This window comes from Somniosus microcephalus, chromosome 23, assembly GCF_052327205.1.
Source record: "Somniosus microcephalus isolate GS21.2 chromosome 23, FLI_Smic_1.0, whole genome shotgun sequence".
NCBI classification, from domain to species: Eukaryota; Metazoa; Chordata; class Chondrichthyes; order Squaliformes; family Somniosidae; genus Somniosus; species Somniosus microcephalus.
The window spans coordinates 53,039,216-53,055,624 of NC_141009.1; the positions used below are offsets into that span (position 1 = coordinate 53,039,216).

A 16,409-nucleotide genomic window follows, 5' to 3' on the forward strand; every position below is an offset into this window, starting at 1 on the left:
CAGGCCGCTCTGCACTTCGACATTTCCCGCAATAAGCACCGAGTGCAAATGCGAGGCAGAATGCTCCACTGACAGCCTGGCACAACTGCTTCCAGAGCTGACATTTAAGTGCCATCTGTCAGTGTCAGCCGTGGCTCAGTGGGCAGCACCCTCACCTCTGAGTCAGAAGGTTGTGGGTTCAAGTCCCACTCCAGGGACTTGAGCACAAAAAGCTAGGCTGACACTCCTGTGCAGTACTGAGGGAGCGCTGCACTGCCGGAGGTGCCGTCTTTTGGATGAGACGTTAAACCGAGGCCCCGTCTGCTCGCTCAGGTGGACGAAAAGATCCCATGGCACTGTTTCGAAGAAGGGCAGAGGAGTTATCCCCAGTGTCCTGGCCAATACTTATTCCTCAACCAACATAACAAAAAAACAGATTATCTGGTCATTATCACACTTGTGCGCAAATTGGCTGCCACGTTTCCTGTATTTCAACAGTGACTCCACTTCAAAAAGTATTTCATTGGCTGTAAAGCGCTTTGAGACCTCCAGTGATCACGAAAGGCGCTATAGAAATGCAAGTCTTTCTTTTCTTTTTTTATCGTAAAGGAACAGACCAGCATCACCAAGAAATCTCTTTCTTTTTGGCTTTTTGAATTAAAACAAAATGGTTTTGCTGCTTCAGTTCTTGTTGCAAAATGATGTTGGTCTCCTTACGCTTAATGATGGAGGCAATGTTTCGTACTGTGTCCCCCACCACCACCAACCCCGCCGCGGCCCCCCCCCCCCCACCTCCCAAGTCAAAATGGCGCCTTCCTCCTGCGTGACTGCTTAAGCACTAAAAGCTAGGCTGACACTCCAGTGCAGTGCTGAGGGAGTGCTGCACTGCCGGAGGTGCTGTCTTTTGGATGAGACATTAAACCGAGGCCCCGTCCACCCTCTCAGGTGGACGTAAAAGATCCCAAGCTGCTATTTCGAATAAGAGCAGGGGAGTTATCCCCAGCGTCCCGGCCAATATTTATCCCTCAACCAGCATCACTTAAACAGGTTATTTGGTCATTTATCACATTGCTGTTTGTGGGACCTTGCTTTACGCAGATTGCGTTAGTAAAGGGACAGCCAGCACAGATTTGTTAAAGGCAAATCTTGTCTGACTAACCTGATCGAATTCTTTGATGAGGTATCAGAAAGGGTTGATGAAGGTAAGGGGATGTTGTATATATGGACTTTCAAAAGGCATCAGACTTTTCGAAAAATAGAAGCTCATGGTATTAAAGGGATGGTGGTAACTTGGATACGTAATTGGCTCAGGGAGAGGAGGCAGAGTGTAGTGGTGAATGGTTTCAGACTAGAGATAAGTATGCAGTGCGGTCCCACAGGTGTCAGGATTAGGATCATTACTTTTATATATAAATGACCTGGACTTGGGTATAAGGAGTACAATTTCGAAGTTTGCAGATGATACAAAATTTAATGTGGTTAAGTGTGAAGTGATGCATTTTGGGAGAAACAACATGGAGAGGCAGTATAATCTAAATGGGACTATTTTGAGGGGGTTGCAAGAGCAGAGGGACCTGGGGATGCAGATTCATAAATCTCTGAAGGTGGCAGGGCAAGTTGATAAGGCAGTTAAGAAAGTGTATGGGATACTTGGCTTTGTACATAAAGGCACTGAATACAAAAATAAGGAAGTCACGTTAAACCCTTTACAAATCTCTGGTTAGGCCTCAGCTGGAGTAGTGTACACAATTCTGGGCACCACACTCTGGGAAGGATGTCAAGGCCTTGGAGAGGGTACAGAAGAGGTTTACCAGGATGATATCAGGAATGGGGGACTTATGTGGACAGATTGGAGAAGCTGGGATTGTTCGCCTTGGAGCAGAGAAGGATATGGGGAGACCTAATTGAGGTATTCAGAATTATGAGGGGTTTTGATAAAGCAAGCAAGGAGAAACTATTTCCTCTGGCAAGTGGGTCAGTAACCAGAGGTCATAGATTTATAATAATTGGCAAAAGAACTAGAGGGGAAGTGAGGAGACATTTTTTTTCCCCACAGAGGGTTATGATGATCTGGAACACACTACCTGAAAGGGTGGTGGAAGCAGATTCCACAGGAACTTTCAATAGGCAACTGGACATGCAGTTGAAGGGGACTCATTTGCAGGATTATGGGACTAAATTGAACAGCTCTTTCAAAGAGCCGGCAAAGGCATGACGGGCCGAATGGCTTCCTTCTGTGCTGTAAGATTTTATGATTCTAATTGTTTTTTTTTAAGTTTCTTAAAAATCAAGCATTTCAGATAATTGCTCTGAATTTAGCTTGCAGGAGTTGGGGGACCCAAGGGTATGAAGGGACCAGATTAGTGCACGCAGAACCTCCTCAGAAATTCCTCTCCATGATTACTGTAAAATTTTAAATGGGCTGGTGTTGCAACACTTGGTCACATGAAATATAAACAGTGGAGATAACAAACATTTTTTGTTTCTGTGCTAGTGTACACACAACACAACACAGACAGACAGACACACAGAGATAGATAAACACACACACAAACAAACAGACATACACACACAATAAATTCTGCCAGCTGGGATCTAAATGTAGAAATAAATGAATACTTTAACAGGTACCGTTAAAATAAACTCCAAAATATGGTATTGAGGTAGAGGATCAGCCATGATCATGTTGAATGGTGGAGCAGGCTCGAAGGGCCGTATGGCCGACTCCTGCTCCGATTTTTCTATGTTTCTAAAATTGAATATTACATTCATCAGCTTTCATAATAAAGCTCTTCTGCCTCAGCTCCTGGAAAAACCCAAGGAAAATCTTGTACACCTGACTGTGCAGGTCTGACTTTGACGAGTTTGGTTTGGCCCCGTGTTGACCTGTTTTGGTTCTTAAAGTAACAAAAAAAAATACATACTCATTCACATGGATTAAAGGATTTGTGACACTGTGGATTTTAGGCTAAAAATGATGACTTACAGATATCTGAGAAGTGCGAGTTTGTTTTAAGTGCAGGCGACATTCTATTTTGCCAGCACATTTCTTCTGTGTTTTTTCCCCAGGGGTCCTAAATCAATGCGGCCTCACAATTTAATTGTAGCATCTGACTTTGTACATTTTGCTTGTTTGCATCCTCCACCCCTCTCATTTTGTACAGCTCAGGGAGGGACCCTAAATAAGTGCTCTTTTACCTTGACTGCTATTGAAGTGGTTCTCCACTGAGCTTGGATCGTTGTTCATTGATTCCAGATGACGCCGCAGCGATTCCAGCTCTTCTTCAAGGCCTGGGCGATCAGGATCGAACAGATTGCTCTCTTCCACAACCTCATTGATTCGTTCGAGAAGCTGTGTGACCCTTCAAAGAAACAGCAGCCACAGTGAAAATTCACAAATTAATAGCCATTACGTGGGACACTAACTCCAATGCACGTTGACTCACTGCTTAACCCTAACACAGTCATTCCAACTTTACTGCCGTTAAGAGCAGCTCCTTAGAAGTTCCTTATATGGCTATTGTTCCTTCACTCAGAGCAAAATAAATTTCATCTCATTTCACGTTTGAATATACAGCATTCATTCTGCCACAGCATCGAATATTCAAACTAAACTTCAGGTTGTTAACCCAGGAAACGATGAAATGGAATCGGATATGATGGGATGCCAACCAGTTACCTATCAGTGGGTCAGTTGGAATGAAGTTCTCCACTATGGTTGAAGCCTGGCTACAATAATTTTTCAAAGCTACAAAGAGAGCAGAGAAACAGGGCATGGTTTAAACAGCAGGAGGGACAGAGACCGAATGGCGAAGGACAAATTCTGCTGTACCCATTATCAGGAGATAGTGGATAGCTGGCAGACTCAATGGGGTCGATTTTCATTGACCCGTGGAGTCAGGATTGGAGGCATGCGGGGGCTTAAAGTCCCGAATTCGGGGGTCCCGACACCATCCCACCCCCAACCCGTCTCCATCTAAGTTTCAAAGGAGGCGGGTACCCGCCCCGCACTGGGACCCGCCGACCCGAGGCGGGAAGCGATTAGTGCCAATTAACTGCCTGTTAACAGGTAGTTAACAGGCAGTTTTTAGCCTAATCCCTATTTTAAAGCTTGAAGTGTGGGATTCCCGACGGCTCCAAACCACGCCAAGTTAGAGGAGTCGGGCCGTCGGGTTGAAGGACTTGGAGGGGTCGAGATGTCGGTGTTCAGGTGAGTGATGGGTGCATAGGTAAGTGTGTTTGGTGTGTCTAAAGTGTGTAAAGAAGTTTAAATTACCTGTACTTACCTTTACAGCCTTCCTTCCTCTAGGTTTCAGGAGTCCATCATCTAACCGGCACAGAAAGCAGAATGGCTGCGATCTGTCAAAAGTGACAGCCTGCAGCTTTCTGTGCCGGTGAGATTTCTAACGGAGTCTGTGTAGAAGGACTCAGGTTAGAAGTAAGACTGTCAGTGTTTGACAGCTTCAAACAGCTGTGAAACACTGATATTTCATCTGCCAAAACGTCTTGACAGATGAAATTTCAGTCTGTGACGTCACCTGTTGCTGGGTGGCCCTTAATTGGCCTGCTGAGCCCGCTGGGCGGGCTCAACCAGGTCAATCAAGTTAAAATCCCAAAAGTTGTAGTCCCGCCTCCTTCCCCGACTTCTGAATGAAAATCACCCCCAATGACTCAACCTTGGGGATTTGTACTCCAGGTCAACAGTCCTATTGTCAATTCCACAGTCAGCTTTCCTGGATCATCTTGTAGGCCCTTGCATCACTGAATTTTCAGGGATGCTGAAGTGAAGCCAGTCAATCCCTCCAAAAAATCTGAGAGTGTTTCTAAAGTAATAATGGGAATCAATAGAGTTTATTAAGGAGATATTTTACGTGGAACTAAGAGAGGAGAACCAAGACAAGATGATCACCAAAGAAAGCAAACAAGCTAAATACTGTATAATTTAAGTTCAAGGAATTCCTCCTCAAGTAAAATTAAAGAAGTAGACATTTTAAACATATAAAAGCTACAAGATCTTTTAATTATATCAGAGGTGGTATCACAACTGGCAGCTACTGCAGACAATTAGAACATGGGCAGTTGTCTTATTAAATTGGCTCTTGCGACTGCTGGATAAGTTATGCTGAAGTAAGAGTGGGTGACAAATTTCCCAGGGTCCAACTCGTGCTCCAGCAACTCTAGCTGTTTGGATGATTCAACACTTAAATTGAGACACTGCCTGGAGGAGAGTCTGACAGGCAGAAGGTGAAGGGACATTTTGGATGGAGCAGTCTTCAGATCTTCTCTGGTGTTCCTGGCATCAATGTGGAGATCAAACGTGGGCAACAGTCACTCCTGCCGTGCCAGTCAGAACATCGTCAAGATGGTCAGACTGGCCACATCTCTCTGATGTTACTGTGGACACTAGCAAGGAGCAAGCCTCCCTCACCAAGACCAAGAGATGGATCCTACCAAACTGGCCTACAGTATTCCAAATCCTACCAAACAGGCTACAATCATCACTGACTAGCCTGTTCTCATTCATTCAAGCTTATGTTCTTAATACATAACCAAAACTGAGAGGTTACTCTCAATGTTTCACTACCTGTGATTGATGCAAGCTGGCATCCTTAGACCTTTTATCAGTCAATCAGGACTCTTCAAGATAATCCAAATATTAAAAAGCAATCAATTGCAATAAAAACTACCAAAATTAGACACTAGGCTTTATAGCTCTGAAACGGCCAATCATAACTTTTGGCTTTACAGCGTCACAGTGATACCTTTGACCCGCACGTCTTATTTAAGAAATTGATTAAGTGGATGATTCTGCCTTTAAATTGAGGGCTAAAGACACTCCCTAGAGGAGAGTCTGACAGGCAGAAGGTTAAGGGGCATTTGCACAGTTTTTCTTCTTTCAGAACTATCCCGTTTTATATTAACTGGAGTTATCTTCAGTGGATTTTTTCACTGCTTGATAGGAATATAGAATCGTATAGCAAAGTAGGAGGCCATTCAGCCCGTGGGGTCTGCACCGGCTCTTTTGAAGAGCAATCCAGTTAGTCTCACTCAATGTTCGCCCCAAGGCGTGCAGTAATCTCAAAGGTCCCGCGCAGGCCGTGTTTTATATAGGCTCTTGCATTCGTCTGCCAAGATTGCTCACTGTTCCAGAATTATTCTAGAATGTAAAGATAAACCCCGATTTCTATTCACTACTGCTAACCGTCTTCTTAACAAATGTGAGGAGTTCATGGGCTTCTTTGTCTCTAAGATTGAGACCATCCATTCAGCTGCCTCTGCCACTTCCCTTCCTTCCCCTAGCCCACTGGGCCAAACTTCCTCTAAGGTTCCCCCCTGCCCTAGCCCTGAACTCACATTTTTCTCCAATTTCTCTCCGATCTCCCCTCATGACCTCTCCGCGCTCATCTTGTCCATGAGACCCACCTCCTGCTCCCTCAACCCTATTCCCACCAAACTGCTGACCACCCAACTTCCTTTTCTGGCTCCCATGTTAGCTAACATTGTTAACGGTTCTCTCTCCTCAGGTACTGTCCCCCTCTCCCTCAAATCTGCCGTTATCACCCCTCTCCTCAAAAAATCAACCCTTGACCCCTTCACCCTTGCAAACTACCGCCCCATCTCCAACCTCCCTTTCCTCTCCAAAGTCCTTGAATGTGTTGTCGCCTCCCAAATCTGTGCCCATCTTTCCCGCAACTCCATGTTTGAATCCCTTCAATCGGGTTTCCATCCATGCCACAGTATCGAAACGGCTCTCATCAAAGTCACAAATGACATCCTTTGAGACTGTGACCGTGGTAAACTATCCCTCCTCATCCTTCTTGACTTGTCTGCAGCCTTTCACAGGGTTGACCACTCCATCCTCCTCCAACGCCTCTCCACCGTCATCCAGCTGGGTGGGACTGCACTCGCCTGGTTCCATTCTTATCTATCTAATCGTAGCCAGAGAATCACCTGCAATGGCTTCTCTTCCCACTCCTGTATTGTTACCTCTGGTGTCCCCCAGGGATCTATCCTTGGCCCCCTCCTATTTCTCATCTACATGTTGCCCCTTGGCGACATCATCCGAAAACACAGCGCCAGTTTCCACATGTATGCGGACGACACTCAGCTCTACCTCACTGCCTCTTTTCTCGACCCCTCCACGATCTCTAAATTGTCAGACTGCTTGTCCGACATCCAGTTCTGGATGAGCAGAAATTTTCTCCAATTAAATATTGGGAAGACCGAAGCCATTGTTTTCGGTCCCCACCACAAACTCCATTCCCTAGTCACTGACTCCATCCGTCTGAGGCTGAACCACACTGTTCGCAACCTTGGTGTCATATTTGACCCTGAAATGAGCTTTCGACCACATATCCGCAGCATAACTAAGACCGCCTATTTCCACCTCCGTAACATCGCCTGTCTCCACCCTTGCCTCAGCTCATCCGCTGCTTAACCCCTCATCCATGCCTTTGTTACCTCTAGACTTGACTATTCCAATGTACTCCTGGCTAGCCTCCCACATTCCACCCTACGTAAACTTGGTCATCCAAAACTCGGTTGCCCGTGCCCTAACTTTCACCACATCCCGTTCGCCCATCACCCCTCTGCTCGTTCGCCTACACTGGCTCCCGGTTAAGCAATGCCTCAATTTCAAAATTTTCATATCCCTCTGTGGCCTCACCCCTCCCTATCTCTACAATCTCCTCCAGCCCCACAACACCCAGAGATATCTGCGCTCCTCTAATTCTGCCCTCTTGAGCATCCCTGATTATAATCGCTCAACCATTGGTGGCCGTGCCTTCTGCTGCCTAAACCTCTCCGCCTCTCTACCTCTCTTTCCTCCTTGAAGACATTCCTTAAAATTTACCTCTTTGACCAAGCTTTTGGTCACCTGCCCTAATTTCTCCTTATGCGGCTCGTGTTAAATTTTGTCTTATAATTCTCCTGTGAAGCGCCTTGGGATGTTTTACTCTGTTAAAGGTGCTATATAAATACAAGTTGTTGTTGCTGTACTAACTGCTTTGTTGGTCTGTCCTGCCTCCTTCAAAGATTTGTGCGCAAGCAACCCCAGGTCTCTCTGTTCTTGCACCCCCTTCAAAATTGTACCATTTCGCTTGTATTGTCTCTCCTCATGCTTCCTACCAAAATGCATCACCTCACACTTTTCTGCATTGAATTTCAGCTGCCATTTGTCCACCCATTGCACCAGCCTGTCCATGTCCTTTTGAAGACCATCACTATCTTCCTCACTGTTTACTACACTTTGAAGTTTTGTGTCATCTGCAAATTACGAAATTGTGCCGTTCCCCCAAGTCACTTCTCTTTTGCACTTTTTGTATTCAGCCTGATTCTCCCTTGTACTATCAAGCTGACATCTGTCATATGCCCCCTTTTTCTCCTTCATCCTATTCTCCAACTCTTATCATCCAGGGTGCTCTGGCTTTGGTTGCCTTCCCTTTCCCTGTTGTGGGAATGTACCTAGGCTGTACCCAAACCATCTCCTCTTTAAAGGCCACCCATTTCTGTCTGCCAGTCTTTGACTCCAATTTACCCAGGCCAGATCCCTCCTCAATTTGCTGAAATTAATCCTCCTCCAGTTAAGTATTTTTATTCTAGATTGCTCCTTGTCCTTCTCCATAACTAAATTTAAACCTTACGATACTATGATCACTATTCCCGAGATGCTCCCCGCTGTGACGTTCTCTACTTGACCCACTTCATTCCCCAGCTCTAGATCCAGCAATCCCTCCTTCCTCATTGGGCAGGAAGCATGTTGATCAAGAAAATTCTCCTGAACACACTTCAGAAATTCCTCCTCTTAACACAATCACTGCCCCATTCAATAGTGGGGTAGTTAAAGTGCAAAGTTTCACAACATTAGGACTTAATGGACAGTTGCCAATTGCCAGGAAGAAAAGGCTTTACAGAAAAATGGGGGTTGCAATTTCAACCTAACTCGCTGGGGGGAAACGGACGTGATCGGTTGCAACATTTGTTTCAAACCTCGCCTGATTTAACTCTCCATTGAAGGCAGCGGAGAGTAATATTGGGCGAGGTGTAAATCTGGCGCTCCATCCTTTTCCATGGGTTACCCGCCCGACAAGTTAGGTTAAAATTACCTCCCCCCCTCCCCCCAACCATGATGTTCTGTCTTACTTTGAGTAATACCTCTCGGTATAAATGGACAGTCGTTCCTTTGAATGGCTCCCCCCACCCCCACTCCCACGTGAAGACTTCAACCTGGTCTCAGAAAAACAAAAGGATGCAGACTCCGAGTTTAGTGTCCGTCTGCAGTCCCAAGGTGAGACTGAAAGCAATGTTCTACAGTAAATACTATTCAGCCCCTCAGCTGCCTACTACTCCACTCTAGATATTGGTAAGCTTAAACCGGCTGAATTCCTATTGATTGGTAGCTCAGTCATTTTTGAACACTAACCCTTAAATTCAGTATCTATTGCGTAGCTTGCAAACGAAGGCTGCCTTTAATACTACGGCAGTGCAGCAAGAACATGCACTTCACAGACAATAATGTAATGTCTCAATTTCTAAATTACTCCAGTGACAGATTACTTCTCCCCAGCTCACAACACAATGAAATTGAAATGCATTTGCATAAAGTGAGAAACGTTAAAAATAAATTAATGGAAAAGAGGGTAATTTTAAAATATAGTCCATCTGGTAGCAAACATCTGCTGTCTGTTACATACAAATTGCTACGACTTTGTTCAGTGTGGGTCTAATCACTGGTATGCACTTAACAGAAGATTTAAAAGATGACAACTTTTAAAATTCTCTTTCTGTCCATTTGTGCTAATTGCTCAAATATCTTTCTTCAATGTTTGAATGCCTTTGTTTGGCCCGGAGTGCTGATGACAGCTATAACACAAATGAAGCATCTCTTCACCTACGATGCATCAGCCACAGTAAGCCAGGTTCACGCACAGAAAATGACCCAGCTTGTTCTGATACAATGGGGGAAAAATTCGATTGCTTTGCGCCTCCCATTAGCGGCGCCGCGCCCGGGCACAAAACTCCTAGTGCCCAGGCGCGGCACCGTTAATGCCTCCTACAAAATTCAGCGGGAGGTTAGCAGCAGCGCTCCACGGCGCTGCACCTCCAGCGATGTCGTCATCGCCATGTGCAGCGCCCCGGCCGCAAACTTGGCTTGCGCCCCCTGATCTTCTGCCGGACGCCATGTCCGACAGGGTCAGGGTGGTGTTTTTGCAGCCATTTCTTTGGGGGCCGCCTGACAGCACCTGCCCCCTCTGGCCTTCTCCTGCGGGGTGCCAGCCGCGATCTTTTGCCGGCACCCCGCTCCCCGGTGGTCCAGCAGGGCCCTGGTGCGCGCTGCGCTAGGCTCCTCCCCTTTAATCAGGGGAGGGAGGCCTGCAGTACCGCGGCGCTACGTGCTGGCACACGTGACACTGCTGCACGTAGCGCCGCGATATTCAATGGGAGCGCCCCAAGAGGGAGGAGGAACGCTTCCAATAGTGCCCCGCCTCCTGCTTGGGGCGCTCCCATTCAAATTCAGGCACGGGGGTGTTAAAAGTAGCGCCCCGGTGATGTTAGCGCCCCAAAGGGGGCACGAGCCAATGTTTCCCCCAATAGTCCCAGAAAACAGATCTTTGGCCAGTTCTCCAAGTCAGAGAACCAGTCATTCAATTCAAAGACATCCATCTTGTGAGATATTATTTTGTTGTACATTTTGTTTGATTGACAACTTTTTCTGAAGGAGTGTGTTATTGGTTTGGTGCTCACATTCCTGCCTCTGAGTCAGAAGTGCAGGGCTTGAATCCCACTCCAGACAGTCCTGGCGAAGCTCCAGCTTCGAATTCTGGATCGACATCCAGCAGGATACTCGCATTCGGTAGGTGTAAGTGATCACCACCCTGCCCCCATCATATGAGCTGTGGGAGCCCATAAAACTCTCCCGCCGTAGAGGATTAACCGCTCAATCACAGAATCACAGAAACCCCAGTGCAGATAGAGGCCATTTCGGCCCATCGAGCCTGCACCGACACATATCCCACCCAATCCCCGTAACCCCTACACCAACACATATCCCACTCTATCCCCGTAACCCCACATATTTAATCCCCCTAACACTAAGGGTCAATTTATCATAGCCAATCAACCTAACCCGCACATCTTTGGACTGTGGGAGGAAACCGGAGCACCCGGAGGAAACCCACGCAAACACGGGGAGAATGTGCAAACTCCACACAGACAGTCACCCGAGGCCAGATTCGAACCCGGGTCCCTGGCGCTGTGAGGCAACAGTGCTAACCACTATGCCACCGTGCAGCTGGGACAAAGATGGCTACAGCCACGGAAGGAGTGTTCATGGCCTGGCAAGACTGTTAATCAGCCTACAAATCCTATTCTCCAAGGGAAGAGTGTGAAGATATGAAAACAACCACCTTATCTAAGTTTAAGCGACATTTTGTTTGTCCTGGTCATTTTTTGAAAAGTATATCTCAGCCATTCTTGTAAAAATTGGGTAGCCTGTCTGAAGCATCAAAGGCCAGCGAGTCTCCATGGATGGTCAGCAAATAACCGCCACATGAAGGTTAATGTTTGCGTTTGGTCCACTTCACATTGCAAGCTAGCCCAGCACACACAGCGGTTTGTTACTTTTCTTCCAATCTGAGGAGGGATGGTTAAGCCAGTAACTTCCTATAGTGCATCATTAGGACTATCAGGAAAGGTTATAACCAGCAGGGAAGACTGAACAGGCTGGGGTGCTTTTCTCCAGCAGAGAGCAGGCTCAGGGGGAGACCTAATAGAAGTCTTTAAAATTATGAAGGAGTTCGATGGGGTAGACTAGAGAAGATGTTTCCACTTGTGGGGAGTCCAAAACTAGGGGCCATAAATACAAGATAGTCACCAATAAATCCAAAAAGGAATTCAGGGGAAGCTTCTTTACCCAGAAAGTGGAACATTTAACCATAGGGAGTGAGTGGTTGAGGTGAATAGCATAGATGCATTTAAGGGGAAGTTAGATAAGCACGAGGGTGAAAGGAATAGAAGGATATGCTGATAGGGTGAGATGAAGTAGGGTGGGAGGAGGCGCGTGTGGAGCATAAACACCGGCATAGACCAGTTGGCTGAACGGCCTGTTTCTGTGCTGTAACTTCTATGTCATGTAATTCTATGTCATCATTGCTTCTGTTCGCTATTCAATGTTCAATAAGTGTGTTTCAGAGTTTATAGCCTAAGTCACAAACTGAAGAAAAGTTTATTCGACTGTGTTCTAAAGTCAAGGAAAGCAACGTGAGCACAGTAAGCCAAAATGCAGTGATGACGGGTTTTCAGTTCTATTGTTGGACTTACCTACATATCGTGTAGGTAAAGGTACATTCCAGGTCAGAGGGAACGAGGGCTCACCTACAGGAGCGGTCGAAGATGCTAAACCTGAGAAAATTAAGAGTAGAAACCCAAAAACAAAGGATGATGACTTTTAACTTCCTTTTTCTGTCCGTTTGAACTGATTCCTTGAATGCCATTGTTCAAAGTTTGAATACTTCTTGAAGTGCCGGTGACGGTGTCGGGGGGTTAATAAAACCAATGTTGTGAGCCAAGCCAACATTTACACAGTTGAACATTTACACAGTTGAAATGAAAATCGTATTGAAGACTCTTGGGTTTAATTTTAGCGCCTTAACCATTTTCAGCTCCTCTCCAGCACAGCTAACCGAGCTTGAATAGTTGGCAGCGGGAAGATGAGAACTGGAGCTAAAGGAGATGATAGATCTAAAAAGATAAATGGAGGAGTTGCTTTATTGATAGGGAATGGTATAGCATTAGAAGGTGATACTATTGAATCAACATTGGATACAACACGGAACCAAGGCGGTTAACATAAGAACATAAGAAATAGGAGCAGGAGTAGGCCAATTGGCCCCTCGAGCCTGCCCCGCTATTCAATAAGAACATGGCTGATCTGATCCTAACCTCAAATCTACTTTCACTCTCCATCCCACCCGAACCCATGTGATCTCCCGGGAGAGGCGAAAAACCAGGTAAAAAACCCAATGTGCCAATTTGGGAGAAAAAATCTGGGAAATTCCTCTCCGACCCATCTAGGCGATCGAAACTCGTCCAGGAGATCACTCTGTCCCTGTATTTTCTACAGTACTTACTGTAATGTATGTACCTTTAAGGGGGGAACTACTTTCTACAGCTCATGTATACTGTAGTACCGGCAGTGACCACACCTGTATATAACGCTGAGTAGTAATCTGTTGTTTCGGTTGCAGTTTGAACCACGTTGAGTAAACACCTGTTGTACCGTTCTCTGCAGTCCTTTTCTTATTATTACACGGACGTAACAGTGGCGACGAGCAAGTTCGAACCTACCTGCAACTCTGCATCACCTCCCAAGGATTCACTCCTGGAGAACAGTGGAAGAAGGTCGAGTCCAGAAGCAAGGGCGTCGACCACGGGCAACCGCCCAGTCATCCAGCGGAGATTTGAGCATCGCAGGGGAGGCTGTCGAGAGCCAGGCTTGGCTTTCCAGTCACGGTGGTCCAGCGAAACGGGCTGGCAACAGGTACTGCGCAGACCCTTCCCGGACAGCGACCGGCTACAGCCCGACCGAGCGGCACAGAAAAAGGCCGAGCAGCGTCGACAGGGGAGAGAGGCGCGCAGGAAAACGCGAGGCGCTGCCACTGCCACGACGACCGCAGAGAGCGGCGTTGGCAGCAGTGCAGGAGCAGCGCACGAAACCCACAGGGCGTCGCCATTTGCCACGAGGACCGCCGAGAGCGGCGTTGGTAGCAGCGCGGGAGACGCCATTTTAAGCCGCAGCGGGGAAGAAAGGAAAGCGCGGGAGACGCCATTTTAAGCCAGTCGAACCACACCCAAAAATGCCGAAGAGTGGCAGTATCACAGTGTTCGACAATGAAGTCGAAGATTGGACGACATATGTCGAACGCATAGAAGTATACTGCAAGGCGAATGAAGTGCCAGATGACAAGAACACGCTGGTATTGTTGAATTCAATGGGTGCAAAAACGTATGGCTTACTACGAAACCTAGTAACCCCAGAGAAGCCAGTAGAAAAGGATTTTGAAAACATAGTGTCAATCCTACAGGACCACTTAAACCCCACACCGCTGCTGATAGCAGAAAGATTTAAGTTTCACAAAAGGAACCAGCATAAAGATGAAAGTAATGCTGAGTATTTAACGGAACTGCGCAAGCTATCGAAACACTGCCAGTTTGGAACGGGACTAGCAGATACTTTAAGGGACAAGTTTGTGTGTGGGCTTCAAAGTGAAGGAACCCAGAAACGGCTTCTATCAGAAAAGGATCTTACGCTGGACAAGGCTTTCAGCATTGCAGTATCACACGAAGCAGCAGCACGGGGCACTGCAGAGATACAACGGAGACCGCAAGAATATGGCACAAATGAAATGTCATACGGAACAGTGAAGTGCTATCGCTGCGGCAGAACAACACACGACCATAATGATTGCTGGTTCAAGGACAAAGTGTGCAGACAGTGTGGAAAAGTAGGACACATAGCAAGAGTCTGCAGGTCGGGAAAGAAAACCAGCAGCAAGAAATCTCCACAAGAGAAGTACAAGAAGGTACATAAGGTGACGAAGAGTAGTTCAGACGAACAGAAGAGTGATACAGACTCCGGAAGCAAGGAGCTGGGTTGTCTGAAACTACATAATGTGATCAAAATGGAGGATCACCAAACTATCTGGGTCACGCTCAAGATAGCAGGAGTCCAAGTGAAAATGGAATTCGACACAGGATCAGCCCTAACAGTCATAAACCGAAGGGACTACAAGCGGCTATTCTCACATATACCCTTGAGAGATACAAAGATTGTCTTGAAGACGTACACGGGGCAAAAAGTCTACCCCAAAGGAAAAATAAGGGTGAACGTTATATATAACGGCAAGGAAACACCAAAAATGGACCTATATGTATTGCCAGATGGAGGACCACCACTACTAGGACGTGAATGGATCCGGAAGATACAGCTAGATTGGCATTCCATACAAGCACTGACTGTAGATGCCAAAAAGGATGACGACGTCACACCTGGACGACTGTCAAAAATGCTAACTGACGCATAAGAAGTGTTCCAGCAGGGACTCGGAACACTAAAAGGCATAACAGTGACGATCAAAATAGAGGAAAATGCAAGCCCAAAGTTTTTTTTTTAAGGCCAGACCGGTACCTTATGCGATCCGCCCAGCCGTCGAAGCAGAGCTGGAAGGTATGGAACGTCCAGGAGTACACCCATCGTTCCTGTAATGAAGAGGTCGTTGAGTAATACGCCTGGGGAACCAAAGAAGGTTCGCATCTGTGGGGACTTTAAGGTGACAGTGAACCCAGTCCTTCACACTGTACAATATCCGCTTCCGCGGATTGAAGATATTTTCGCCTCGCTATCTGGAGGGAAACGCTTCACTAAGATTGATCTGGCCCAGGCGTACCTGCAAATGGAGGTAGAAGAAGCCTCGAAACAGTACCTCACGATCAACACTCATAAAGGTCTCTACCAATACAACCGGCTGGTGTTCGGGGTAGCATCAGCTCTGGCTATTTGGCAAAGGGCAATGGAACAAGTCCTGCAAGGGATTCCAGGGACCCAGTGTTATTTGGACGACATCCTGGTCACGGGCGAAAATGACAGTGATCACCTCGCCAACCTGGAGCAGGTGCTCACTAGATTGAAGGAATATGGGCCCCGAGCTAATCGCCACAAATGCAAGTTTTTCCAGAAGCAGATCTCGTATTGTGGCCACGTTATTGATAAAGAGGGGTTACATAAGTCCCCTGAAAAGATTGAGGCAGTAGTCAAGGCTCCAGCACCAGAAAATGTGTCACAACTGAGGTCGTTCCTCGGGCTGGTGAACTACTACCATAAGTTCTTGCCGAATTTGTCTACCGTACTACACCCACTGAACACCCTACTGCAAACGGGGGTATCATGGAAGTGGAGTGACAAATGTAAACGAGCTTTCCAGAAGAGCAAAGCATTGATCACATCAAAAGAGGTGTTGGCTCATTTCAACCCAGCACTACCAATTCGGTTGGCGTGTGATGCATCACCCTATGGCATTGGAGTGGTGCTGTCGCACAAATTCCCGGACGGCTCGGAGAGGCCAGTAGCCTATTCGTCTCGGTCACTAACCTCAGCCGAGCGTAACTACGCCCAGATTGACAGGGAGGCCCTCAGCCTAGTGTGGGGAGTGAAAAAGTTCAATCACTATCTGCACAGGCAGAAGTTCACCTTGCTGACTGACCACCAACCACTTGTCTCCATCTTTAATCCAAAGAAGGGCGTTCCGGTGATGACTGCGCAATGGCTACAAAGATGGTCCCTTTTTCTAGGGGCACACCAATATGAAATCGAGTATAATGGCACGAAACAGCATGGAAACGCTGATGGGCTATCACGCCTGCCACTGCTTACTGTG

The 16,409-nt window shown here is 46.8% G+C and overlaps 1 protein-coding gene across 1 annotated transcript in view; it reads right to left on the minus strand.

The window, feature by feature from the left end:
- Nucleotides 1-16,409, minus strand: part of abca2 (ATP-binding cassette, sub-family A (ABC1), member 2) — a 603,170-nt gene that overhangs the window by 357,554 nt on the left and 229,207 nt on the right. Inside the window, exon 4 of the mRNA XM_085965847.1 lies at nucleotides 3,178-3,341. Within this exon, the coding sequence (XP_085821973.1) occupies nucleotides 3,178-3,341 (164 nt within the window). The remainder of the gene's footprint in view (nucleotides 1-3,177; nucleotides 3,342-16,409) is intronic.